We start from the raw sequence: 26,949 nt of genomic DNA, 5'->3' as shown, positions 1-26,949 counted from the left end.
ATTAGCCATTGAAAAACCTGTTTCCATAGAGACACATGGGGTTGAGATGAGTCAGAATAGACTTGACATCAACTGGTATAAATATATATGTAATAAAACATTTTCAATTTCAACATTTTATTACATGTACAATTTAATGACATTGATTATGTTTGTTACGTTTTGAAATCATCACCGCACCACTATCTGTTTCCAAAATTTTTACATCATCATTAACAGAAGCCCGTGGGGCTTTTTTTTTTTTAATAGTTTGTTATTTTTGTTGATATTGAGAATATACACAGCAGAACGTCCACCAAATCAACAATTTCTACATGTACAATTCCGTGACGTTGATTACATTCTTCGAATTTGTGCAACCATTCTCACCCTCCTTTTCTGAATTGTTCCTCCTGCATTAACATAAGTTCTCTGTCCCCTAAGTTCCCTACCTAATCTTTCAAGTTGCTGTTGTCAGTTTGATCTCGTATCCAAAACCAAACTCATTGCCATCGAGTCGATTCTGAGTCATAGTGACCCTATAGGAGAAAGTAGAATTGTCCCATAGGTTTCCAAGGCTGTAGTCTTTAGGGAAGCAGACTGCCAAATCTTTCTCCCATAGGTGGCTGATGGGTTCAAACCACCAGTCTCACTGGTTAGCCGCTGAGCACTTAACCACTGCACCACCAGGGCTCCTTTGATGCTATGCAGATAGATCAAAAAAGAGCTCAATGCTCAATCAAAGCAGACACTCTTTTACTAGTTAGGCTAAGCAATTGTTTGGTTTTCAGAAGGCTTTCAGGGGATATTTTTGGTTTAAGGTTTAAAGATTATCTCTGGGCAAAAGTTTCAGGGATTCATCCAGCCTCCATGGCTCCAGAAAGTCTGGATTCCATGAGAATTTGAAATTCTGATCTGTGTTTTTCTTCTTTTGACCAGGATTCTTTTAAAGCATCTTTGATCAAAATGTTCAGTAATGGTAGCCGATTACCATCCGTGGGGCTGTTTTGTTGGGCTGGTCTACTTACTAATGTCCCCATGCTGGCACATAGCTGGAAAGGGGGTAGTTGAGGAAGTTGTAGGGGCCCAGTCTAAACCTGAAAAAGTCTACTCAGGCACTTCAGCTCTTGACACATCCATTCTAATATTTGTTACTAAACCAGATGCCATCGACCCAACTCCATCTCATGGCAACCCCATGGGTGTCAGAGTAGAACTGCGTACCATTGGGTTTTCAATGGCTGAGTTTTTGGAAGCAGATCACCAGGGCTTTCTTTTGAAGAGTCTCTGGGTGGACTTGAGCCTCCAACCTTTCAGTTAGCAGCTGAGTGCATTAATAGTTTGCACCACCCATGGACTCCAATATTTCTCACTAAGATACGGGAATGTCTAAACTTCTCTATTTTAATATTCTTCCCAGGTCCCCTCTGGCTCCTCCACATATCTCCAGCTCCCCCCAAGGCCCCTTGGAACCCGGGCCTCCATGGTTTCATTGGTAGGTACACTGGGTACCGGAGCCCCTTCCCATGCTTGCTTTGCGGTGGGGAATGTGATCTCCTGGCTATGAATACTAGTGCCTGGAGCAGACTAGATATTTCAAGGTTCCTGGGTAGATGCTCAGAGTCCCTGGGTGTTACAAACAGTTAACCCACTCACTGCTAAGTGAAAGGTTGGTTGTTCAAGTCCACCCATAGGCACCTTGGAAGAAAGGCCTGCTGATTTACTTCTGGAAAATCAAACGTCGAATACTGTTTAGAGCACAGTTCTACTCTGACACACATGGGGTCTCCATGAGTCAAAATGACTGTAATGTTTAGTTGGTTGACGGGTTGGGTAGTTGCTAAAGAGTTTCCAGGTTGCAAGTGCAGGGCCTTTCCTGGCAATAAGACCTGTGAGGACCTGGGCCTCATCTCTGCCTGTCTCTGCCCTTTGGAAATGCCTGTAATAAGACAGGGGTGATAGGACATGTGGTGGTGTAGTGGCTAAGTGTTACAGCTGCTAACCAAAAGGTCGGCAGTTCAAATCCACCATGCGCTCCTTGGAAACCCTGTGGGGATGTTATATTCTGTCCTATAGGGTTGCTGTGAGTCAGAATTGACTCAACGGCAATAGGTTTGGTTAGGTTGATAGGACGTGTAGGTTGATAGGACATGTATTAGTTTCCTGTGGCTGCTGTAACAATGTAGCACAAACTGGGTGACTTAAAACAACAGAAATTTATTCTCTCACTGTTCTGGGGGCTAACAGTCTGAAATCAAGGTGTTGGCAGGGGCACACTCTCTCTGAAGGCTCCAGGTGAAGATCTTTTCTTTGCCTCTTCCTAGCTTCTGGTGGTTCCTGGCAATCCTTGGTGTTCCTTAGCTTGTAGACGCACTACTGCAAACCTTTAGTTTAGAAATCACTTCCTAGCCAATTGACAACTGAGGTTTCCAAGTGCTTGTAATGAAGGTAATAAAGAGAAGAGGGGTGTTTGTCTATAGAGATAGGGCTTGGCTCAGCCCTGAGCTACAATAAAGACCTGTCTGTTCCACATGACCCTGACTTTTCCCCCTCTTCTCAGCCGGGGCCCCCCCTGGACTCAGCCTTCCACCAAAGCTTGGAGACGGATGTAAGTTCTCCCCATTCCAACCCCTGCTGAGTTCCCAGAGTTGGGGAGAGAATGTTCTGGGAGGTGGTGGAGCGCTGGCGGGAGAAGAGCAAGATCTGGTCCATAAATAGCTCCTGGTCTCCTTTCTGCAGACTCTGTTGACCAAGTTGTGTGGGCAGGACCGGCTCCTAAGAAGACTTCAGGAGGAGATAGACCAGAGGCAGGAGGAGAAGGTACAGACCTAGCCTTGCCCTTTCCTCTATAAGCCTCTCCCACTTCATCACAGGGGGAGGGGCTTTATGATAAGACCCACCCCCTTAGCTCTAATCCTCCTCCTAGGATTCTAAGCCCCACACCTACTGGTGTTAAATATCACCCAGCACCAGCAATTCATCACAACCAAGTTGGGTTTATTACAAGAATGCACGGTTATTTTAACATTTGAAAATCAGTCCATCAGTCCTCTGGCCTCTCTGACTGCCCTTGGCCATTTTTGATCCCGCAGCATCCCAGATGGCAAGGATATGGGAAGCCTGCCTTTTTTCTCTTCCAGGAGGCTGGGTTTGGCTTCTGCAATCTAACCACCTTCTCTCTTGGTGCAGGAGCAGCTAGAAGCTGCTCTGGAGCTGACCCGGCAGCAGTTAAGCCAAGCAACCAGGGAGGCTGGGGCTCCTGGGAGGGCCTGGGGGCGCCAGCGCCTCCTGCAGGACCGCCTGGTTAGCGTGAGGGCCACTCTTTGTCACTTGGCTCAGGTAAGCATTGGGAAGGTCCAGGCATTCCCTGGAGGCCCCATGATTCAGCAGGTTCTTATCGAAGGGGACCTTCCCAAAGGGCTCATGGGAAGGTAGTTCTTTATTCCCTCCACTGCAAATTTTAAACCTGTGATCTTGACCATCAAGGGGCAAGCAGCCAAGAAACGTATTAGTTTAGCAGTTTAAGAGGGTAATTTTGATATGGGCTTCCTGGTTTTGAATCTGGAAACCCTGGTGGCGTAGTGATTAAGCGTTACGGCTGCTAACCAAAAAGGTTGGCAGTTTGAATCCACCAGGTGTTCCTTGGAAGCTCTATGGGGGGGAGTTCTGCTCTGTCCTATGGGGTTGCTATGAGTCGGAATGGACTTAATGGCAACGGGTTTGGTTTTTGGTTTTGAATCTTAGCCTGCACTCATAGTAGCTGTGTGACCTTAGAAAAGTTACTTAACCCCTCTGGGCCTTAGAGGAACCCTGGTGACATAGTGGTTAAGAGCTCAACTGCTAATCTAAAGGTCAGCATTTTGAATCCACCAGTCACTCCTTGGAAACCCTATGGGGGCAGCTCTACTCTGTCCTACAGGGTCGGTATGAGTCAGAATTGACTCAACAGCAATGGGTTTGGTTTTTGGTTTGGGCCTTAGATACTTCCTGTGTAAACTGGGGAGCCCTGGTGGCACAGTGGTTAAGAGCTCGGTTGCTAACCAAAAGGTTGGCTGTTGGAACCCACCAGCAGCTCCTTGGGAGAAAGATGTAGCTGTCAGCTTCTGTAAAGATTTATAGCCTTGGAAACCTGATGGGGCAGTCTACTCTGTCCTGTAGGGTCACTGTGAGTCAGAATCAATTCCATGGCAATGGGGTTTTGTTGTCTACACTGACCAAAACCAAAAACCAAACCCAGTGCCGTCGAGTCAATTCCGACTCATAGTGACCCTATAGGACAGAGTAGAACTACCCTGTAGAGCTTCCAAGGAGCGCCTGGCAGATTTGAACTGCCAACCCTTGGGTTAGCAGCTGTAGCACTTAACCACTAGGCCACCAGCGTTTCCGTCTACACTGACAGCTCAGTGGAATTGCAGGGTCAACATCTACTTCCAGGGTTCCCAGGAGTCAGAGCAAAGAGGCTCACGGGAATTGTAGTTCAGTACCCTGAGGGCTCCAGGGACCAGGCCTCCCCTCCCCTCCGCGGCTGGGAAAAGATGGAGTGGGGAAGGATTTGGTGGGTGGGATGCTAAACTGGTGTCTCCTCTTTTCCGGGGCCTGAGGAGCGGGAGCGGGTTCGGGACACGTACAGCGGCCTGGAGCAGGAGCTGGGCACCTTGCGAGAGACTCTGGAGTACCTGCTGCACCTTGGCTCTCCCCAGGTACATCCCTGCCCCAGGGCTCCGAGCCCAGCCTCCACTCCAGGTTCCCCTTCAAGCATTCAAGCTCTTCACGCAGAACTGAAGCTCTTCCCACTTTATCCCAAAGCCCTCCTTGCTGTCCTTTTGCTCTAAGCCCCTTTTTGTAGTGAAGACCCCAGCCTTCATTTAAAGCTCTGCTTTAATGTTCTGAACCACGCCCTGCTCAGGTCCTAAATCTCTTATTTTGAAGCTTTGCCTTTAGGGTCAAAACTCCAGCCCTCAATGCTGTCCTCATCCTGCGAGTTCGTCTTTTGCTCTTCTGCATCTTGACCATTGCTGTTAAACTTTTCCTCTGGGGCTTCCAGTTCTAAAGCCCTCCCCTTTGCTCAAGCCCCACTCCTTAAGTGTAAGCCCCACCTCTTCCACTCAGACTAGCTTCTTCATTCTAAATTTAGCAATCAGGTTCTAAACCATGTTGTTAGGTGCCATCAAGTGGGTTTTCAACATGTAGCAACCCCATATGACAGAGTAGGACTGCCCCATGGGGTTTTCTAGGCTGTAATCTTTTTTTACTGTAGTTTAGATGAAGGTTTATAGAACACATTAGCTTCTCATTAAACAATTAGTACACATGTTGTTTTGTGACATTTGTTGCCAACCCCATGGCATGTCGATAATCTCTCCTTCTCGATCTTGAGTTCCTTATTACCAGCTTTCCTGTCCCTTCCTGCCCTTCTCATCCTTGCCTCTGGACTGGTGTGCCCATTTAGTCTCGTTTTGTTTTATGGGCCTGTCTATGGCTGAAGGGTGAACCTTAGGAATCTAGGCTGTAATCTTTACTGGAGCTGATCTTCAGATCTTTCTCCCACAGAGCCGCTGGGTGGGTTTGAACAGCCAACCTTTTGGTTGGCAGCCAAGTGCTTAACCATTGCAACACCAGGGCTCCAAGTCTAAACCATATATCTTTAATTAAAAAAAAAAATTTTTGACTTCTAGTATTAAACCCATCCCCACCTCTTTCACTCTAAGCCCCTCTCACTTCATCCTAAATTCCATCCCTTAACTCTAATCCTGCTTTAATTCTTACTGTTTTTGAACATTTGATTGTTGTTTAGGTGAAATTTTACAGAGCAAATTAGTTTCCCAGTCAACAATTTATACACAATTTGTTCCGTGACATTGGTAGCAAACCCTTGAATGTGTCAGCACTTTCCCCTCTTCCTCCCTGGGTTCCCCATGTCCATTCACCCAGTTTTCCTGCTCTTACGTCCTTCCGAAATTTATTTTTGGGAAAATGCTGTGCTTTAGGTCTCATATAGTTGATTGGTCTGAGGTGTACATTCCTCATTGATATTATTTTTCCTTTATCACTCTGTCTATTGTATGGCTATAATGTGATCTCTAGGAGTGATTTCAATTCCATGTTTGAGGCTGTCTAAGAGCCATAATGTTGGGGGTTCTACCAGTCTCTATTAGACTAATAAGCCTGGTCTTATTAGTCTAATAAGCCTGTTATTTGTGCGTTTGAAATTTTTTTTCTCCATTTCTCTGCCACTCTGTCCATAACCTACTATTGTGGTCCCAGTCGAAGCGGTCGGTGGTGGTAGCTGGACACCATCTAGTTCTTCTGGTCTCAGGATAGTGGAGGCTGGGGTTCCTGTGGTCCATTAGTCCTTTGGATTAATTGTTTCCTTGAGGCTTTGGTTTTCTTGACTCTTCTTTGCTCCAGGCTGGAAGGGACTAATTGTTGTGTCTTAGATCGCCCCTTGCAAGCTTTTAAGACCCCAGTCGCTACTCACCAAGGCAGGATGTAGAACATTGTCTGTATGGATTATGATATACCAATCGACCTGCATGTCCCCTGAGACAATGGTCCCTAGCCTGTCAAGCCCAGTATCTCAGTCCCAGGAGGAGTACGGTTATGGCTAAGAAGTTTTCATGACCGTGTCCCCTGCGTGCAGTATTGCATACATGGGTATATTTGCAGCATGTACAGATATATACATATGTGGGTGTACTTCCATACGCCACCAGTGTTCAGCTTACATAGCTACCCATGTATCTACTCGTACATTATTGTTTGTTATTACTGTTGTTGCAGGATTGTATTACTATTTACTGGTGTTGCCTTTTCCTCTTGCATACCTTTCTGTGTCTTCCTTTACCTTATATCGTGCTGACTTCCCTCATATTGTATATTAACTCTCCTTTCACCAAAGTTAGTACGTGTCTACTATCTAGTTAGTACTTTTCCATCTACACCCTCCATTCCTGGTAACCATCAAAGAACGTTTCTGTCTGTTTGGAAATCTTTCCTTGACTTTTTATAATAGTGGTCTCATACAATATTTGTCTTTTTGTGATTGACTTATTTCACTCAGCATAATGTCCTCCAGGTTCATCCATGTTGTGAGATGTTTTACGGATTTGTCATTATTCTTTAATGTTGCGTAGTATTCCATTTTGTGTATGTACCACAGTTTGTTTATTCATTTATCCGCTGATGAGCACTTAGGTTGTTTCCATCTTTTTTGCTATTGTAAATAATGCTGTAGTGAACATGTGTGTGTATATGTCTAGTCATGTCACAGCTCTTATTTCTCTGGGAGTGGGATTGATGGATCATGTGGTATTTCTCTTTTTTGAGGAAGTGCCATATTGTTTTCCATAGTGGTTGTAACATTTTACACTCCCACTAACAGTGTATGAGAGTTCCAATCTCGCCACAGCTTCTCCAGCATTTGTTGGTTTCTGTTTTTTTTTTTTTTTAATTAACTTCTATTAAGCTTCAAGTGAACATTTACAAATCCAATCAGTCTGTCACATGTAAGTTTACATACATCTTACTCCCTTCTCCCACTTGCTCTCCCACTATTGAGTCAGCCCTTTCAGTCTCTCGTTTCGTGCCAATTTTGCCCTCTTCCCTCTCTCTCTATCTTCCCATCCCCCCTCCAGTCAAGAGTTGCCAACACACTCTCCAGTGTCCACCTGATTTAATGAGCTCACTCTTCATCAGCATCTCTCTCCCCGCCGCTGACCAGTCCCTTTCATGTCTGATGAGTTGTCTTTGGGGATGGTTCCTGTCCTGTGCCAACAGAAGGTCTGGGGAACATTGCCGCCGGGATTCCTCTAGTCGCAGTCAGACCATTAAGTATGGTCTTTTTATGAGAATTTGGGGTCTGCATCCCACTGATCTCCTGCTCCCTCAGGAGTTCTCTGTTGTGCTCCCTGACAGGGCAGTCATCGATTGTGGCCGGGCACCAACTAGTTCTTCTGGTCTCAGGATGATGTAGGTCTCTGGTTCATGTGGCCCTTTCTGTCTCATGGGTTCTTAGTTGTCGTGTGACCTTGGTGTTCTTCATTTTCCTTTGCTCCAGGTGGGTTGAGACTAATTGATGCATCTTAGATGGCCGCTTGTTAGCATTTAGGACCCCAGACGCCACATTTCAAAGTGGGATGCAGAATGTTTTCATAATAGAATTATTTTGCCAATTGACTTAGAAGTCCCCTCAAACCATGTTCCCCAGACCCCCGCCCCTGCTCCGCTGACCTTTTTTTTTTAATTTTTTAAAATTTTTATTAAGCTTCAAGTGAACATTTACCATTCCAATCAGTCTGTCACATGTAGGTTTACATACATCTTACTCCCTTCTCCCACTTGCTCTCCCCCTATTGAGTCAGCCTTTTCAGTCTCTCGTTTCGTGCCAATTTTGCCCTCTTCCCTCTCTCTCTATCTTCCCATCCCCCCTCCAGTCAAGAGTTGCCAACACACTCTCCCGAGTCCACCTGATTTAAATAGCTCACTCTTCATCAGCATCTCTCTCCCCCACACTGACCAGTCCTTTTCACGCCTGATGATTTGTCTTCGGGGATGGTTCCTGTCCTGTGCCATCAGAAGTTCTGGGGAGCATTGTCTCTGGGATTCCTCTAGTCACAATCATACCATTAGGTGTGGTCTTTTAATGAGAATTTGGGGTCTGTATCCCATTGGTCTCCTGCTCCCTCAGGAGTTGTCTGTTGTGCTCCCTGACAGGGCAGACATCGATTGTGGCCAGGTACCAACTAGTTCTTCTGGTCTCAGGATAATGTAGGTCTCTGGTTCATGTGGCCCTTTCTGTCTCTTGGGTTCTTAGTTGTCGTGTGACCTTGGTGTTCTTCCTTTGCCTTTGCTCCAGGTGGGTTGAGACCAATTGATGTATCTTAGATGGCCGCTTGTTGGCATTTAGGACCCCAGGCGCCACAATTCAAAGTGGGATGCAGAGTGTTTTCATAATAGAATTATTTTGCCCATTGACTTAGAAGTCCCCTCAAACCAAGTTCCCCAGACCCCAGCCCCTGCTCCGCTGACCTTTGCAGCTTTCATTTTATCCCGGAAACCTCTTTGCTTTTAATCCAGTCCAATTAGGCTGACCTTCCTTGTATTGAGTGTTGTCTTTCCCTTCACCCAAAGCAGTTCTTATCTACAGATTGATCAATAAAAAGCCCTCTCCCTCCCTCCCTCCCTCCCCGCTTTGTCACCACATAAGTATGTGTTCTTCTCCGTTTTTTCTATTTCTCAAGATCTTATAATAGTGGTCTTATACAATATTTGTCCTTTTGCAACTGACTCATTTCGCTCAGCATAATGCCTTCCAGATTCCTCCATGTTATGAAATGTTTCAGAGATTCGTCACTGTTCTTTATCGATGCGTAGTATTCCATTGTGTGAATATACCACAATTTATTTACCCATTCATCCATTGACGGACACCTTGGTTGCTTCCAGCTTTTTGCTATTGTAAACAGAGCTGCAATAAACATGGGTGTGCATATATCTGTTTGTGTGAAGGCTCTTGTATCTCTAGAGTATATTCCGAGGAGTGGGATTTCTGGGTTGTATGGTAGTTCTATTTCTAACTGTTTAAGATAACGCCAGATGGATTTCCAAAGTGGTTGTACCATTTTACATTCCCACCAGCAGTGTATGAGAGTTCCAATCTCTCCGCAGCCTCTCCAACATTTATTATTTTGTGTTTTTTGGATTAATGCCAGTCTGGTTGGTGTGAGATGGAATCTCATCGTAGTTTTAATTTGCATTTCTCTAATGGCTAATGATTGGGAGCATTTTCTCATGTATCTGTTGGCTGCCTGAATATCTTTTTTAGTGAAATGTGTGTTCATATCCTTTGCCCACTTCTTGATTGGGTTGTTTGTCTTTTTGTGGTTGAGTTTTGACAGAATCATACAGATTTTAGAGATCAGGCGCTGGTCTGAGATGTCATAGCTGAAAATTCTTTCCCAGTCTGTAGGTGGTCTTTTTACTCTTTTGGTGAAGTCTTTAGATGAGCATAGATGTTTGATTTTTAGGGGCTGCCAGTTATCTGGTTTCTCTTCATCATTTTTGGTAATGTTTTGTATTCTGTTTATGCCCTGTATTAGGGCTCCTAGGGTTGTCCCTATTTTTTCTTCCATGATTTTTATCGTTTTAGTCTTTATGTTTAGGTCTTTGATCCACTTGGAGTTAGTTTTTGTGCATGGGTGAGGTATGGGTCCTGTTTCATTTTTTTGCAAATGGATATCCAGTTATGCCAGCACCATTTGTTAAAAAGACTATCTTTTTCCCCAATTAACTGACACTGGTCCTTTGTCAAATATCAGCTGCTCATACATGGATGGATTTATATCTGGATTCTCAGTTCTGTTCCATTGGTCTATGTGCCTGTTGTACCAGTACCAGGCTGTTTTGACTACTGTAGCTGTATAATAGGTTCTGAAATCAGGTAGAGTGAGGCCTCCCACTTTCTTCTTCTTTTTCAGTAATGCTTTGCTTATCCGGGGGTTCTTTCCCTTCCATATGAAATTGGTGATTTGTTTCTCTATCCCCTTAAAATATGACATTGGAATTTGGATCAGAAGTGCGTTATATGTATAGATGGCTTTTGGTAGAATAGACATTTTTACTATGTTAAGTCTTCCTATCCATGAGCAGGGTATGTTTTTCCACTTAAGTATGTCCTTTTGAATTTCTTGTAGTAGAGCTTTGTAGTTTTCTTTGTATAGGTCTTTTACATCCTTGGTAAGATTTATTCTTAAGTATTTTATCTTCTTAGGGGCTACTGTGAATGGTATTGATTTGGTGATTTCCTCTTCGGTGTTCTTTTTGTTGATGTAGAGGAATCCAAGTGATTTTTGTATGTTTATTTTATAACCTGAGACTCTGCCAAACTCTTCTATTAGTTTCAGTAGTTTTCTGGAGGATTCCTTAGGGTTTTCTGTGTATACGATCACTACATCTGCAAATAGTGATAGCTTTACTTCCTCCTTGCCAATCCGGATACCCTTTATTTCTTTGTCTAGCCTAATTGCCCTGGCTAGGACTTCAAGTACGATGTTGAATAAGAGCGGTGATAAAGGGCATCCTTGTCTGGTTCCCGTTCTCAAGGGAAATGCTTTCAGGTTCTCTCCATTTAGAGTGATATTGGCTGTTGGCTTTGCATAGATGCCCTTTATTCTGTTGAGGAATTTTCCTTCAATTCCTATTTTGGTAAGAGTTTTTATCATAAATGGGTGTTGAACTTTGTCAAATGCCTTTTCTGCATCTATTGATAAGATCATGTGGTTTTTGTCTTTTGTTTTATTTATGTGATGGATTACATTAATGGTTTTTCTGATATTAAACCAGCCTTGCATACCTGGTATAAATCCCACTTGATCAGGGTGAATTATTTTTTTGATGTGTTGTTGGATTCTATTGGCTAGAATTTTGTTGAGGATTTTTGCATCTACGTTCATGAGGGATATAGGTCTATAATTTTCTTTTTTTGTAATGTCTTTACCTGGTTTTGGTATCAGGGAGATGGTAGCTTCATAGAATGAGTTGGGTAGTATTCCGTCTTTTTCTATGCTTTGAAATACCTTCAGTAGTAGTGGTGTTAAGTCTTCTCTGAAGGTTTGGTAGAACTCTGCAGTGAAGCCGTCCGGGCCAGGGCTTTTTTTTGTTGGAAGTTTTTTGATTACCGTTTCAATCTCTTTTTTTGTTATGGGTCTATTTAGTTGTTCCACTTCTGAATGTGTTAGTTTAGGTAGGTAGTGTTTTTCCAAGAATTTATCCATTTCTTCTAGGTTTTCAAATTTGTTAGAGTACAATTTTTTGTAGTAATCTGAAATGATTCTTTTAATTTCGTTTGGTTCTGTTGTGATGTGGTCCTTCTCGTTTCTTATTTGGGTTATTTGTTTCCTTTCCTGTATTTCTTTAGTCAGTCTAGCCAATGGTTTATCAATTTTGTTAATTTTTTCAAAGAACCAGCTTTTGGCTTTGTTAATTCTTTCAATTGTTTTTCTGTTCTCTAATTCATTTAGTTCAGCTCTAATTTCTATTATTTGTTTTCTTCTGGTGCCTGATGGGTTCTTTTGTTGCTCACTTTCTATTTGTTCAAGTTGTCGGGACAGTTCTCTGATTTTGGCTCTTTCTTCCTTTTTGTATGTGTGCATTTATCGATATAAATTGGCCTCTGAGCACTGCTTTTGCTGTGTCCCAGAGGTTTTGATAGGAAGTATTTTCATTCTCGTTGCATTCTATGAATTTCCTTATTCCCTCCTTGATGTCTTCTATAACCCAGTCTTTTTTCAGGAGGCTATTGTTCATTTTCCAAGTATTTGATTTCTTTTCCCTAGTTTTTCTGTTATTGATTTCTAGTTTCATTGCCTTGTGGTCTGAGAAGATGCTTTGTAATATTTCGATGTTTTGGACTCTGCAAAGATTTGTTTTATGACCTAATATGTGGTCTATTCTAGAGAATGTTCCATGTGCACTAGAAAAAAAAGTATATTTTGCAGCAGTTGGGTGGAGAGTTCTGTATAAGTCAATGAGGTCAAGTTGGTTGATTGTTGTAAATAGGTCTTCCGTGTCTCTATTGAGCTTCTTACTGGATGTCCTGTCCTTCTCCGAAAGTGGTGTGTTGAAGTCCCCTACTATAAATGTGGAGGTGTCTATCTCACTTTTCAATTCTGTTAAAATTTGATTTATGTATCTTGCAGCCCTGTCATTGGGTGCATAAATATTTAATATGGTTATGTCTTCCTGATCAATTGTTCCTTCTATCATTATATAGTGTCCTTCTTTATCCTTTGTGGTGGATTTAAGTCTAAAGTCTATTTTGTCAGAAATTAATATTGCTACTCCTCTTCTTTTTTGCTTATTGTTTGCTTGATATATTTTTTTCCATCCTTTGAGTTTTAGTTTGTCTGTGTCTCTAAGTCTAAGGTGTGTCTCTTGTAGGCAGCATATAGATGGATCGTGTTTCTTTATCCAGTCTGTGACTCTCTGTCTCTTTATTGGTGCATTTAGTCCATTTACATTCAGCGTAATTATAGATAAATAAGTTTTTAGTGCTGTCATTTTGATGCCTTTTCATGTGTGGTGTTGGCCATTTCATTTTTCCACATACCTTTTTGTGCTGAGACGTTTTTCTTAGTAGATTGTGAGATCCTCGTTTTCATAATGTTTAACTTTATGTTAGTTGAGTCGTCACGTTTTTCTTGGCTTTTTTCTTGAGTTATGGAGTTGATATTCCTTTTTGTGGTTACCTTATTATTTACCCCTATTTTTCTAAGTAAAAACCTAACTTGTATCGTTCTATATCGCCTTGTATCACTCTCCATCTGGCAGTTCAATGCCTCCTATATTTAGTCCCTCTTTTTGATTATTGTGATCTTTTACCTATTGACTTCCATGATTCCCTGTTATGTGTATTATTTTATTTATTTTTTAGAATTAATCTTAATTTGTTTGTTTTTATGCTTTCCCTATTTGAGTTGATATCAGGATGTTCTGTTTTGTGACCTTGTATTGTGCTGGTACCTGATATTATTGGTCATCTGACCAAACAATCTCCTTTAGCATTTCTTGTAGCCTTGGTTTGGTTTTTGCATATTCTCTAAACTTGTGTTTATTTGTAAATATCTTAATTTCTCCTTCATATTTCAGAGAGAGTTTTGCTGGATATATGATCCTTGGTTGGCAGTTTTTCTCCTTCAGTGCTCTGTATACGTCGTCCCATTCCCTTCTTGCCTGCATGGTTTCTGCTGAGTAGTCTGACCTTATTCTTATTGATTCTCCCTTGAAGGAGACCTTTCTTTTCTCCCTGGCTGCTTTTAAAATTTTCTGTTTATCTTTGGTTTTGGCAAGTTTGATGATAATATGTCTTGGTGTTTTTCTTTTTGGATCAATCTTAAATGGGGTTCGATGAGCATCTTGGATAGCTATCCTTTCGTCTTTCATGATGTCAGGGAAGTTTTGTGTCAGGAGTTCTTCAACTATTTTCTCTGTGTTTTCTGTCCCCCCTCCCTGTTCTGGGACTCCAATCACTCGCAAGTTATTCTTCTTGATAGAGTCCCACATGATTCTTAGGGTTTCTTCATTTTTTTAAATTCTTTTATCTGATTTTTTTTCAGCTATGTTGGTGTTGATTCTCTGGTCCTCCAGATGTCCCAGTCTACATTCTAATTGCTCGAGTCTGCTCCTCTGACTTCCTATTGCATTGTCTAATTCTGTAATTTTATTGTTAATCTTTTGGATTTCTACATGCTGTCTTTCTATGGATTCTTGCAACTTATTAATTTTTCCACTATGTTCTTGAATAATCTTTTTGAGTTCTTCAACAGTTTTATCAGTGTGTTCCTTGGCTTTTTCTGCAGTTAGCCTAATTTCATTTGTGATGTCTTGAAGCATTCTGTAAATTAGTTTTTTATGTTCTGTATCTGATAATTCCAGGATTGTATCTTCATTTGGGAAAGATTTTGATTCTTTTGTTTGGGGGGTTGGAGAAGCTGTCATGGTCTGCTTCTTTATGCGGTTTGATATGGACTGCTGTCTCCGAGCCATCACTGGGAAACTAGTTTTTCCAGAAAATCCGCTGACTGGTACGCTGGCTCCTGGCTCTGAAAACAATCGCTGTCTCCCCGTATTTGTTCGTTCTCCATCTCTAAATCTGTGTTTTTTGTTCGGAGTTCGTAGATTGTTATGTATGTGATCGATTCACTTGTTTTTCCGAGTTTTTGTTGCAAGAGGGATCCGCGGTAGCGTCCACCTAGTCCGCCATCTTGGCCCCGCCTCCGGTTTCTGTTTTTTTTTAATCATGCCATTATTACTGGTGTGAGATGATATCTCATTGAAGTTTTGATTTGCATCTCTCTTTTTTTGTTTTTAATGGCTAATGATCATGAGATCCTGCTTCAGTTCTAAGCCCCTACCTGTTGGTGTTAAGTATTGCCCAAACCAAACCAATTGCTGTTGAGTCGATTCTGACTCTTGGTGACTACGAAGAAAGGCCTGGTGATCTAGCTCTGAAAATTAGCTATTGAAAACCCTATGGATGACAAGAGAGTCTTGTCTGATAAGATGGCACAGGACTGGGCAACATTTCATTCTGTTGTACATGGATGGGGTCACCATGAGTTGGAGCTGACTCGATGGCAACCAATAACAATATTTATGATAGAGATGACACCGCAGGGCAGTACAGAAAAGACAGTCTTTTTAATAAACGGTGCTGGATCTGTGGGTTTTCTGTATGGAAAATAAAAAGCAAATCCTGATCCCTAAATATAGTCAGGGAGCCCCTGGGTGGCGCAACCAGGGCTGGCTAGGCTACTAACCAAATGGTTGGCAGTTCAAACCCAACTGGAGACACCTTGGAAGAAAGGCATGGCAATCTACTTCTTAAAGGTCTCAGCCAAGAAAACCCTATGAAGCAATTCTACTCAGAAACACATGGGGTCACCATGAGTCGGAATTGACTCCATGGCAGGTGGAAGAATGGAATGGAAATGTAGCTCAGCTGATTTCAGACCCTTTCTGTGATCCATCTGCTACAATCCTATTTGCATTTTCCCACCTTTGAGTAAAAACTTCCCGTCATCTGTCCCGGTCCCCTTCCCCTTCAGGACAGAACATCTGCTCAACAGCAGCTGTGGATGGTGGAAGACACACTGGCAGGTCTGGGGGGGCCCCAGAAACCACCCCCCCACACTGAGCCTGGCTCCCCATCCTCTATGCTCCAAGGCGAGGAATCTTCAGAGAGAGAGGTGAGTCTCAGACATCTCTCTTCACACCCTGAGCTCCCTGTCCCATCTGCCCCTGGCCCTACTCATCACCTACCCACCTCTTTCCCTCTTCGTTTATATCAGCTAACTAACTGCAGGAAAGTTCCCTGGCCACTTCATTTCCTCATTTGTACTATTGAGATCATAGTTCACTGTGTGCCATAGTCAGCTCATACCAGTTCTCAAGATCCAGTTGTGTGCCTCTCTTCCCAGCTCCACATTCAGTGACGTCATGTTGGTAGCTTGTCACTGACCACAGTAGGAGCATTTACACCATGGAAATTGGCAAACTCTACACATCTGTGCTCTCTTCCCCTCAAGATCCACTTGTTAAACGCTTACCAGCCACCACCTTGCAGGGTTCTGTAAGATACAGAGATGGTGAAGCCCCTGATCTAGATAAAAGATTAAAAAAAAAAATAACAAAACATGTTTTTAGGACCTGGACATTGAACTATAGATTATATTAATGTTGTAGTAAAATACCCTGAATTCACAATAGCTGTGATATTGTGAGGATAAACATACAGGAGATTATTTCATAAATAGCATTGACATAGTGAATAAGAATTTGAATGTCTGAGTTCAAGAATTAAAAAAAAATTTAATACAGTTTTATTTTGTTGTTGTTGAGACTATATACAGCAAAACATACACCAATTCAACCATTTCTACATGTACCATTTAGTGACATTGATTACATTCCTTGAGCTGTGTAACTCCTTTTCTGAGTTGTTCCTCCCTGTTAACATAAATTTACTGCCCCCTGAGGTTCTATCTAATCTTTCAAGTTGCTGTTGTCACTGTGATCCCATATAGATAGTTCTTTAAAGAGCACGGTGCTCAAGGCAGACATTCTTTACTAGTTAAGCTAAACTATTGTTTGGTTTTAAGAAGACTTCAGGGGATATTTCTGGTTTAAGGTCTAAAGATTATCTCAGGGCAATGGTTTCAGGGGTTCGTCCAACCTTCATGGCTGCGGGAAGTCTGGAGTACATGAGAATTTAAAATTCTGTTCTGCATTTTCCCCCTTTTGATCAAGATTTGTCTATGGAATTTTTGATTAAAATATTCAGTAATGGTAGCCAGGCACCATCCAGTCCTCTTGGTCTCATGGCAAAGGAGGCAGTTGTTCATGGAGGCAAGAGCTCAAGAATGTTTTAAATCCAAATCTCTCTTAAGAATTAGTTAGAAGCATATAGAGAACAAAGTTTATTAGTGGTTACCAGGCGTAGGTGAGAGGGAGGGGAAAAAGGGTGTTCACTGTTAGGGAACACTGAGCCTCGGTTAAGGGTGATGAAAAAATTTGGAAATGGATAATAGTGATGGTTGAAGAGCATGATAAGCATAATTATCGTCATTGAATTGTACATGTGAAGAATATTGAAATGGGAAATGCTTCGTTACATATATATTTGTTGTTGTTAGTTGTCATCCAGCCAATTCCGACCTACGGTGACCCCATGTGAGCAGAGTAGAACTGCTCCAGAGGGTTTTCATGACTGTGACTTTCAGAAGTAGATACCAGCCATATTTTCTGAGGCACCTCTGGGTGGTTTTGAACTGACAATCTTTCGGCTGGTAGTAGAGTACGTCAGTTGTTTGCACCCAGAGACTCCTACATATATATTTACCACAATTTAAAAAAGAAAAAAAATAGTGAGTAGAAAGTGGCTGCACTACTCGAAAATGAATACAGTGTTCATAGGCAAAAATAAATGGGTTTTCTATATACTAGTGCCAAACTATTAGAAAATTAAAGTAGGCTCTCAGGAAACAGAAGCCCCTATTGTCTTTGCTGAGCCCTGACTTTCAGACCCTGTATCCACCCACTTCTTTGGCCCTCCTGATTTTGTTCTTTACTAGAGTTCTTTCTATACTGTGTGGTCCTGGGCAGATGATATGGAGTAGAGGTTATGAACCTGGGTCCTAGTGTCTAGGACCTGTGTGCCATCAGCCATTGACTTCATCCTCTGAGCCTCAGTTGGCCCATATGTAAAATGGGGAAAATAATGATAATAGTTGCCTTGTCTATGACCTTACATGCATGATCTCCATCCTCTTATCAAAAGGTGAAGTATAGCCCAGAGAGCTAAAATAACTTGCCCAAGGTCACACAGCCAATAAATGGCAGCACTGGGATTTGAAAGCATGACATCTGGCTTCTGGTTTACAGTCTTAACCCTGCTCAAGCTCAGAGCCTGAAAAATAGCAATGATAATCATAATCATTATTCCCTTTTCCAACCCCTCCAGAGTCTGCCTGAGTCCTTGGAGCTGAGCTCTCCCCGGTTCCCTGAGTCTGACTGGGGGCGGCCCCCTGGGGGTGACAGAGAGCTCGCCAGTCCCTCCTCGGGTAAGCATCCTGTCTCATGTGGGGGTCTCTCGGCCTTTCCCTTCCTCACCAAGTTCTGCTCTACCCTCCAGGTGTCGGGTCTCCAAGGGTCTCCCGGGCTTCTAGTCCTGAGGGTCACCGCCCCTCTTCCCCACAGCTGGGAACCAAGGTAAGGGCCTCGGTACAGGGCCTTCTTGTAACCCTTTGATCTGACCACCTTGGAACACTCATGGAGAATCAGGGGCAGTTTCAAGGCCACATCACCAGTTCTAGTTGCCGTGGAGTCAACTCTGACTCCTGGCCACCCCATGTGTGTCAGAGTAGGACTGTGCCCCATACGGTTTTCAGGGGCTGGTTTTTCAGAAGTAGACCACCAGGCCTTTCTGACAAGGCACCTCTGGGTGGACTTGAACCACCAATCTTTATGTTAGCAGTTGATAGCGTTAACCATTTGCACTAACCAGGGACTCCTCTAGAAAGGTAATACAGTGCATATACTGTGTGTTACATAAAACCTCCAACAGCATGCAGCTCCTTTTATCAAAGAAATTTGATTACATTTCTTCAATGAAATGTATGAATATGCATACTCAATGGGATAAAGACTATAAATAGCATCACAATTTAAATAGTTTATTTGTATAGCAACCAAAATAAAAAACCAAACTGTTGCTGTCGAGGTGATTCCAACTCACAGAGACCCTAAAGGACAGAGTAGAACTGCCCCTTATGGTTTCCAAGGAGTGGCTGGTGGATTGGAACTGATGATCTTTTGGCTAGCAGCCAAGCTCTTAACCACTATGCCACCAGGGCTCCATTGATATCACAATGAACTAGTAAATGAACTAGTCAGAGTGAGATAAAAATATATTATAAATATCAGACATTTTTTTATTTCTTTGGAAAAAGGTTTTGTAAGTTGTCACATCACACGTTTAAGTACAGACAAAGCCAAACAGGACATCTGGTGGCCTGAGGATTTGGGGTTCTGAACTGAGGGAAAAAACACTTGGTGATCTGCTTCTGCAAAGATTATAGCCTCGGGAACCCTATAGGGCGTTGAACTCTGTCCTATAAGGAAGTGATGGAATAGCAATTAAGATGCTTCAACAAACGGGTATAGCGCTGGAAGTGCTTACTCGTCTATGTCAAGAAATTTGGAAGGCAGCTACCTGGCCAGCCAACTGGAAGAAATCCATGTTTATGCCTATTCCCAAGAAAGGTGATCCAACCAAATGTGGAAATTATTGAGCAATATCATTAATATCACACCTAAGTAAACTTTGCTGAAGACCATTCAAAAGTGGCTGCCAGAAATTCAAGCCGGATTCAGAAGAAGACGTGGAACCAGGGATATCACTGCTGATGTGAAATGGATCCTGGCTGAAAGCAGAGAATACCAGAAAGATGTTTACCTGTGTTTTATTGACTATGCAAAGGCATTTGACTCTGTGGATTATAATAAATTATGGGTAACATTGTGAAGAATGGGAATTCCAGAAGACTTAATTGTGCTCATAAGGAACCTGTAGATGGATCAAGGGGCAGTCATTCAAACAGAACAAGGGGATACTTAGTGGTTTAGTCAGGAAAGGTGTGCATCAGGGTTGTATCCTTTCACCATACCTATTCAATCTGTATATTGAATATATAATCCAAAAAGCCGGACTGTATGAAGAACGGTGTATCAAGATTGGAGGAAGACTCATTAATAACCTGCAATATGCAGATGACACAACCATGCTTGCTGAAAGTGAAGAGGACTTGAAGAACTTACCGATAAAGATCAAAGACCACAGCCTTCAGTATGGATTACACCTCAACATAAAAAAAACAAAAATCCTCACAATGTACCAGTAAGCAACATCATGATAAACGTAGAATAGATTGAAGTTGTCAAGGATTTCATTTCACGTGGATCCACAATTAACACCCTTGGAAACAGCAGTCAAGAAATCAACAGGAGAGTAGTGGGATGCAGACCTCAAATTCCTTTAAAAAAAAAGGCCAGACTTTATGGTCTGAGACTAGAAGGATCTTGGAGGTCATGATCCCCAGACCTTCTATTAGCCCAAGACAGGAACCATTCCCAAAGCCAACTCTTCAGACAGGGATTAGACTGGACTATGGGAAAGAAAATGATACTAGTGAGGAGTGAGTTTCTTGGATCAAGTAGACACATGAGACTATGTGGACAGCTTCTGTCTGGTTGGGAGATGAGAGGGCGGGGAGTCAGAAGCTGGCAGAACAGATATGAAAATAGAGGGTGGAAAGGAGTGTACTGTCTCATTGGGGGAGAGCAACTAGGAGTATATAGCAAGGTGTATATAAATTTTTGTATGAGAGACTGATTTGATTTGTAAACTTTCACTTAAAGCACAATAAAAAAAAAATCAAACGATGCATTGCATTGGGTAAATCTGCTGCAAAGGCCTCTTTGAAGTGTTGAAAAGCGAAGATGTTACCTTGAAGACTAAGGTGTACCTGACCCAAGCCATGGTGTTTTCATTCGCCTCATATTGCTTGTGAAAACTGGATGATGGATAGGAAAGACTGAAGAATTGATGCCTTTGAATTGTGGTGTTGGTGAAGAATATTGACTGTACCATGGACCACCAAAAGAACAAACAAGTCTGTCTTGGAGGAAGTACAACCAGAATGCTCTTTAGAAGCAAGGATGGTGAGACTACATCTCACATACTTAGGACATGCTATCAGGAAAGATTACTCCCTGGAGAAGGACATCATGCTTGGTAAAGTAGGGGATCTTCGAAGAAGAGGAAGACTCTCAACAAGATGGATTGACACAGTGGCTGCAACAATGGACTCCAGCATAACAATGTTGTGAGGATGGCACAGGACTGGGCAGTGTTTCATTCTGTTGTACACAGAGTTGCTGTGAGTTGGAACTGACTTTATGGTGCCTGTCACTATGAGCAGGAATCGAACTTGAAAGCACAGGACAACAATCTTTATGAGAACAGATCACCAGCTCTTTTCTCCCATTGTGCAGCTGGTGGTTTTGAACTGCTGATCTTTTTGTTAGCAGCCCAGTGCTTAATCATCGTACTACCAGGGCTTCTTGAAAGAAACAAAAACAAAAAAATCCATTGCCATTGAGCTGATTTCAACTCATAGTGACCCTATAGGATAGAGGAGAACTGTCCCATAGGGTTTCCAAGGAGCATCTGGTGGATGCAAACTGCCAACTTTTTGGTTAGCAGCCAAACTCTTAACCAGAACACCACCAGGGAGGGCTCCTTGAGCTGAGGTGTATGAACCAACTTGAGTAGGAACAGGTGCCCTCTGGCGGGCAGGATGGGAGCGTGTCAAGCTGTCAGTGACGGCTGAGTTGGAGTTGGACATGAGAAAGGGCCAGGAGTGATTCCTTGGGATGAGACAGGTGGCCTTCATAGAGTTTCTTGTAATGTCACCTACCCCTTAACAAAGGGTCTTGGCTAGGCAGTCTCTTTAATTGATTAAATGGCTGGAATTCTTGGTCACCGATAAATACACTCTGCTGAAGGTCAGCAATTAACAGATTATGTATTTCACCATTCTGCCCGTAGGGAGTTCTTGGCCTATGTCCCCAATGTCGTCAACATCATAATTGTAATTCTCCCGCATTTCTCAATTTCACACCATGTCAGCAATTCCTTTATGACCGCAGGAATGTGCAACAGGTGAATTATTGTGAGTGTTCAACGTTTCTTCCATAGAAGCTTCCACTTGTATCTGATCCTCTTTGGGCATAAATAACAAGGTTCAATATCATCCTTTCCTCATTGCTGGTGTTGTTGTTTGCAGTTGAGTCAATTCCAACTCATAGCAACCCTATATGACAGAGTAGAACTGCCCCACAGGGTTTCCAAGCCTGAAGTCTTTACTAGCAGATTTACAGGTCTTTCCCCTGAGGAGCCACTGGGTGAGTTCGAACCACCAACCTTTTGGGTAGCAGCTCAGCGCTTGATTGTTACACCACTATGGCTCCTTCTCCTCATCAGCGGTAGGAAATCTGGTTGCTGGAGGATGTTGGGAGGAGGTTTAGTTTTTTCTGCAGGTTCATTTGCAAACATCACTGGAGCCCTAAGTGTATACCTGTGTTTGTTGATAATGATTTATTGACATAATTTTGAATATGCAGTTGTAAATACGGTATCTGTAAGAAATCTTAAGTTTTGGGCTTCCCAATATCTACAGGGAGAATACAGTTAAAAAAAGGGTGGTGAAAAACAAAAAACCAAACCTGTTGCTGTCAAGTTGTTTCCAACTCATAGTAACCCTACAGGACAGAGTAGAACTGCCCCATAGAGTTTCCAAGGAGCTCTTAGTGGATTCAAACTGCTGACCTTCTGGCTAGCCGCTGTAGTTCTTAACCACTATGTCACCAGGGTGTCCAGAAAGGATGGTAGTGGTTATTTTTCTCATTATGGCTGGTAAAATACCATGGTTATAGGCTGTACTATACAGCTGCTGATTGGAGGCAGTGGTGGTTCCCTGGTAGACTTCTTGCCTTTCATGTGGGAGACTCAGGTCCCTATACTGGTATGACCTCAGCTTAGTGACTGATTACATACTTTAGATTGCATTATGGCAGGTCATCTGCTCTGCACAAGGCCAACTGATTAATCACATTAATCATGACGAGTGTTTGGTCAAATGACTGGGAACCATATCCTAGCCACGTTGACACGTAAAATTAACCAACACATCATATGTCTCAGATAAGGATAAGTCATGTAATGGACTCAGAGCACCGAAGAAGCCTTTGAAAAGATAGTTCAGTTGAGTCTGGATGAACTGGAAAAAAAAGGTTTGGCCATGTAGAAAACAGTGTTCCAAGCACGGGGAACAGACTATGCAAAGACACAGAGGTGATGAATAAACAGGCCACCACTCTGTATGGAAAACAAAAAGCTGATTTTCTTACTTGCTTAAGCAAGGTAGATACAGTTCCCCTGAGCAAAGCAGAGAGTTGGTCTCATATAGTGTGGAGTTCAGAAAATGCTGGACTTTCAGAGGCAGGTATGCTTAGGAATTGGTTGTCCTTAAGCTGTGGGAAAGGATCCCTGGTGACACAATGGTTAAGCATTCAGCTGCTAACTGAAAGGTTAGGGATTCCAACCCACCCAGCGGCTCTGTGGGAGAAAGACCTGGCAATCCACTCCCATAAAGATTACAGCTGAGAAACCCTGTGGGGCAGTTCTGCTCAGTCGAATGGAGTCGCTGTGAGCTGAAACCCACTGATGTCAGGCAACAATAACAAGCTCTGGAAGCTGTGTGTCTGCTGCTGGTTGGTTCATTTTCAGAAGCGCTCAGGTCACTGGGGTCACTGGTTGGTTGGCTCTCAGAAGCCTGGTTAGGGAACCAGTTGTAATTGCTCCAATAACCCTATTTAAAATAATTTCTGGTGGCTCTTTGTTATCATGGATACAGAACATTCCATCTTCCCCTAGGACCACGGGAACTTTTTTATTCTCAGCGTGCTTGATGGGCAAAGGATTGGCAGGGAAGCTATGAATTACAATTATTTTGGGAGTAAAACCCAGTGCCGTCAAGTCGATTCCGACTCATAGCGACCGTTTATTTTTTGGGAATAGCTCCTTCTTTATTCCAGCCACGTGGTTCCGCTAGCTGTCAGTGTCGCCTGTGGTCATGTGACTCAGAATTGCCCCAATTGGAGTGAAGCATCCTCTTTCCTGCAGTGATTGGTCCCAAGGTTCCGGGATGAGCTGCAGATCTCAGCTGTCCTCTGGGGGTTTTCTATTACGAGACAGTAGTTAGTTTTCTTTGGTTTTGAGGCAAAGAGAGGCAGTGACAGCTAGAGAGAGCGTATGATGTCATGTCTAAGCTAGAGAGAGCGTATGATGTCATGTCTAAGCTCCCCCCCCAACCTATCCTCTTGATAATTTTGTTAGCCAACAAATCGCATCCCTTCTTTTCTGTTGTTGCTGCTAGTTTAGAGTTTTTTTTGTTTGTTTGTTTTGTTTTTCTGGCACAAGCAACCCAGAGTCCTGATGCTAGAAGGCGAGGAGGCTTGATATGGCCAGGGAAGTGCGAGTGTTTGGCTGGGCTTCCGTTTACGCACAGCAGGGACAGTTACCGTTTTGCCTGTAGGAAGATCCCTCTGGGGTCCTGTAGGGAACAAGACTGGAGGTCCAGGGGTTCGGAAAAAGAAATTGGTAGCCCAAGGCTGGAGTCTGTGTTTCTCGTCTTCCCAGGCCCCCCTGCCCCGGCCCCGGATGAGTGCCCAGGAGCAGTTGGAGCGCATGCGCAGACACCAGGAGGGTGGACGGTCCCTCCCTCACTCCACCACTCCCAGGCTTCTTACTCTGGGGAGGACACTGTCCCCAGCCAGACGCCAGCCTGACCTAGAGCAACGGGTGAGGAGAACAGATGGGGAGAGTGGGGAGATGGCATGGTTCTGGGTCCTCTGCTTCTAGCCTGATCCTCAGTTTCCCTCTTTGTAAAACTGGGATGCTTTCTACCACCTCCTTACCCATAATTTAGTTTCCAGATTCACCCCAACTTTCACCTGTGCTAGTTTGCTTCCCAGCCCACCTGGTGGTGGGTGGAGCAGCGGCAGAGACAACACTGCCACCTCACCAGCGCTTTCTCTTCAGGTTTGGGCCATGGGTCTGGATTCCAAGACCAGTTCTTCTCAGCTGCTATGTGTTGTCAAAGGCAAAATAGTAAAAAATATAAGGAAATTGATTGTTCTCAGTCTGTGGCCATTGGGAGAGCACCCCAGAACCCAGTATCAGAGTGGTTTTCCCACTCTGGTGGTTCTATCTCAGACTTTTATGAAGAGTAGAGTTCACACCTTTCATGTGGGAGAGGAAGGTTCGATTCCCAGTCAATGCACCTTATGTGCAGTGGAGGTTTACATGTTGCTATGATGCTGAATAAGTTTCAGCAGAGCTTCCAGACTAACACAGACTAGGGAGAAAGGCCTGGCAATTTATTTCTGAAAAATAAGCCAAAGAAAACCCTATGAATCACAACAGTCTGATTCTGTGAGTCCGAGCTGGCTAAATGGCAGCTCACAACAACAGACAAATTATAGGTGGAGGGCTTTACAGTTGAGATTGTGCAATCTGGGAGAGTCTCGGACAGTCAACTGAACAGGAAATGTTTAGCTCTGTGTCTAGCTAGTTTCAGGGTGACAAACAGTTTGACTCATCATTTATGAAACAAAGGACGGAAATTTGGAGGGTACGTGTCTGGGCTCAGAGTAGGTAATTCAGAGTCTTATCTAAGTCACAGGAGGCAGGGCACTCTTTGCAGCAAATCATTGCCTGGAACACAAAAAAGTGGAGGGATTTTTTTAACCTTCACTCTTCCGGAAGCGCAGGCGTCAGGTAAAGGTTAACATTGTCAGTGCCTTTCGGCTATTTTATCTCCTCTCTGAGCCCCTTCTCTTTACCCTCCAAATGAGGACATGGGGCTTCCAAGTGAAGAATCCTAATGCCCCGATTCCTTCCCAGCCTGCCGTAGACTCCTTGGGACACTCGGGAGCCCCGAAATGGCTCAGAAGCTCCGGGTCCTGGAGTAGGTGAGGAACTGGAGGGCAGGGCAAGGGAGCAGGGAAATTAATTTGCCAAAGGGGAGGGAAGCAACATTATTACTAAAAGCACCCAACTACAGAACTACACATTGCAGAATTTTAGAGACGAATGAGTTCCTGGGATGCGTGAACCAAAATCAGAAAGCCCTAGACCCGCAGTGAGAACTGCAGTTTCCATTACATCTTGGTGGCTGTCAAACCCTGCCCCTCCTTCTAGGAAATCTGGTAGATGGGACTACAAATCCTATAATGCATGTGGGCTCATGTGGGAAGCGCCATGTTTAGTTTTTTCAGAGACACGTGTTTGGGACTACGACTCCCAGAAGGACTCGCGCCGCACTGCGGTCCTCACTATACTGGCTAATTGCACATACTCTCCCCACCCCCGCCGTCCCCCCAACTTTCCTTCGGTCTAGCCCGAGGAACACCAGGCCTTACTTGCCGACATCCGACGGTCACCGGGAGAGGGTCCTCAGCCTCTCCCAGGCCCTGGCCACTGAGGCGTCGCAGTGGCACAGAATGATGACAGGTGAGGGTTTGGGGGCCTTGCACTTCTGGGTTTTAGGGAAGTTGGAGGCCTGGAAGCCTAGGTCCTGGTGAGCAGGGGCTTGGAGGCCGCCAGGAATCATTTGTTTTGGTGAGGGAAGGGCGGGGCAGGACTTGGGACTTCTAGGTCCCAGACAAAACGGGAGTGGGGTCCGGGGATCCAGGCTCTGGGGGGAATGGGGATCTGAGGGAGGAGGGCTGCGGGCTGCGAGCCTGGACTCCAGGGGCTGAGGGAGGAGGGGCTGAGGGGCCGGACTCCTGGGTCTGAGAGGAAATGCCTGGGGATCTAGACTCTTCGATCGAGAAGTTTGCCATTCTCATGCCTCATTCATCCTCTCCAGGTGGAAATTTGGACGCCCGGGGAGATCCTCTTTCCCCTGCGCCTCCGCCTCCGTCAGACCCCACACCCCGGGTTACCTTTCCCCCAAGATCTCCTCCCGTGGCTAATTCCCGCACCGCGATGCCCTCAAGCCCGGGTAGCGGGCGTAGCGTGGGCCCCGCCCCTTGGGAGTCCACGTGGCAGTCTGGTATTGCCCCTCCCGCCCTGACCTCGGCCGAGGGGGCGTGGCCTCTGAGAGTCACTCTGCTGCAGTCCAGCTTCTGACCCAAACGTCTGTCAATCGAAGCGCGGGGTGTGGCCTGGAGATACCGCCCAGAGATCTAGAGCCAATCAAGGCTCCTGGGGGTGTGGCCTGAGTCCCACCGGTAGCTAGGAGAGCGTGGTTTCCGCAGCCAAAAACTTGTTTTCCCGACGCTGTCCAA

At 44.0% G+C, this 26,949-nt stretch overlaps 1 protein-coding gene across 5 annotated transcripts in view; it reads left to right on the top strand.

Moving 5' to 3' along the window:
* Window positions 1-26,791, top strand: part of PLEKHA4 (pleckstrin homology domain containing A4) — a 34,474-nt gene extending 7,683 nt beyond the window's left edge. Inside the window, exons 9-20 of one of the 5 annotated variants that reach the window (XM_049900641.1) lie at window positions 1,400-1,474; window positions 2,540-2,587; window positions 2,719-2,799; window positions 3,169-3,318; window positions 4,581-4,679; window positions 15,582-15,722; window positions 17,996-18,095; window positions 18,167-18,243; window positions 24,296-24,457; window positions 25,562-25,629; window positions 26,058-26,170; window positions 26,529-26,791. In XM_049900641.1, the coding sequence (XP_049756598.1) occupies window positions 1,400-1,474; window positions 2,540-2,587; window positions 2,719-2,799; window positions 3,169-3,318; window positions 4,581-4,679; window positions 15,582-15,722; window positions 17,996-18,095; window positions 18,167-18,243; window positions 24,296-24,457; window positions 25,562-25,629; window positions 26,058-26,170; window positions 26,529-26,791 (1,377 nt within the window). The other 4 variants (XM_049900643.1, XM_049900640.1, XM_049900642.1 and 1 more) reach the window with 4 other exon arrangements.
* The last annotated feature ends 158 nt before the right edge of the window (window positions 26,792-26,949 follow it).

This window comes from Elephas maximus, chromosome 11 (assembly GCF_024166365.1).
Source record: "Elephas maximus indicus isolate mEleMax1 chromosome 11, mEleMax1 primary haplotype, whole genome shotgun sequence".
Taxonomy (NCBI): Eukaryota; Metazoa; Chordata; class Mammalia; order Proboscidea; family Elephantidae; genus Elephas; species Elephas maximus.
This window is presented reverse-complemented; position numbering and strand designations above follow the sequence as displayed.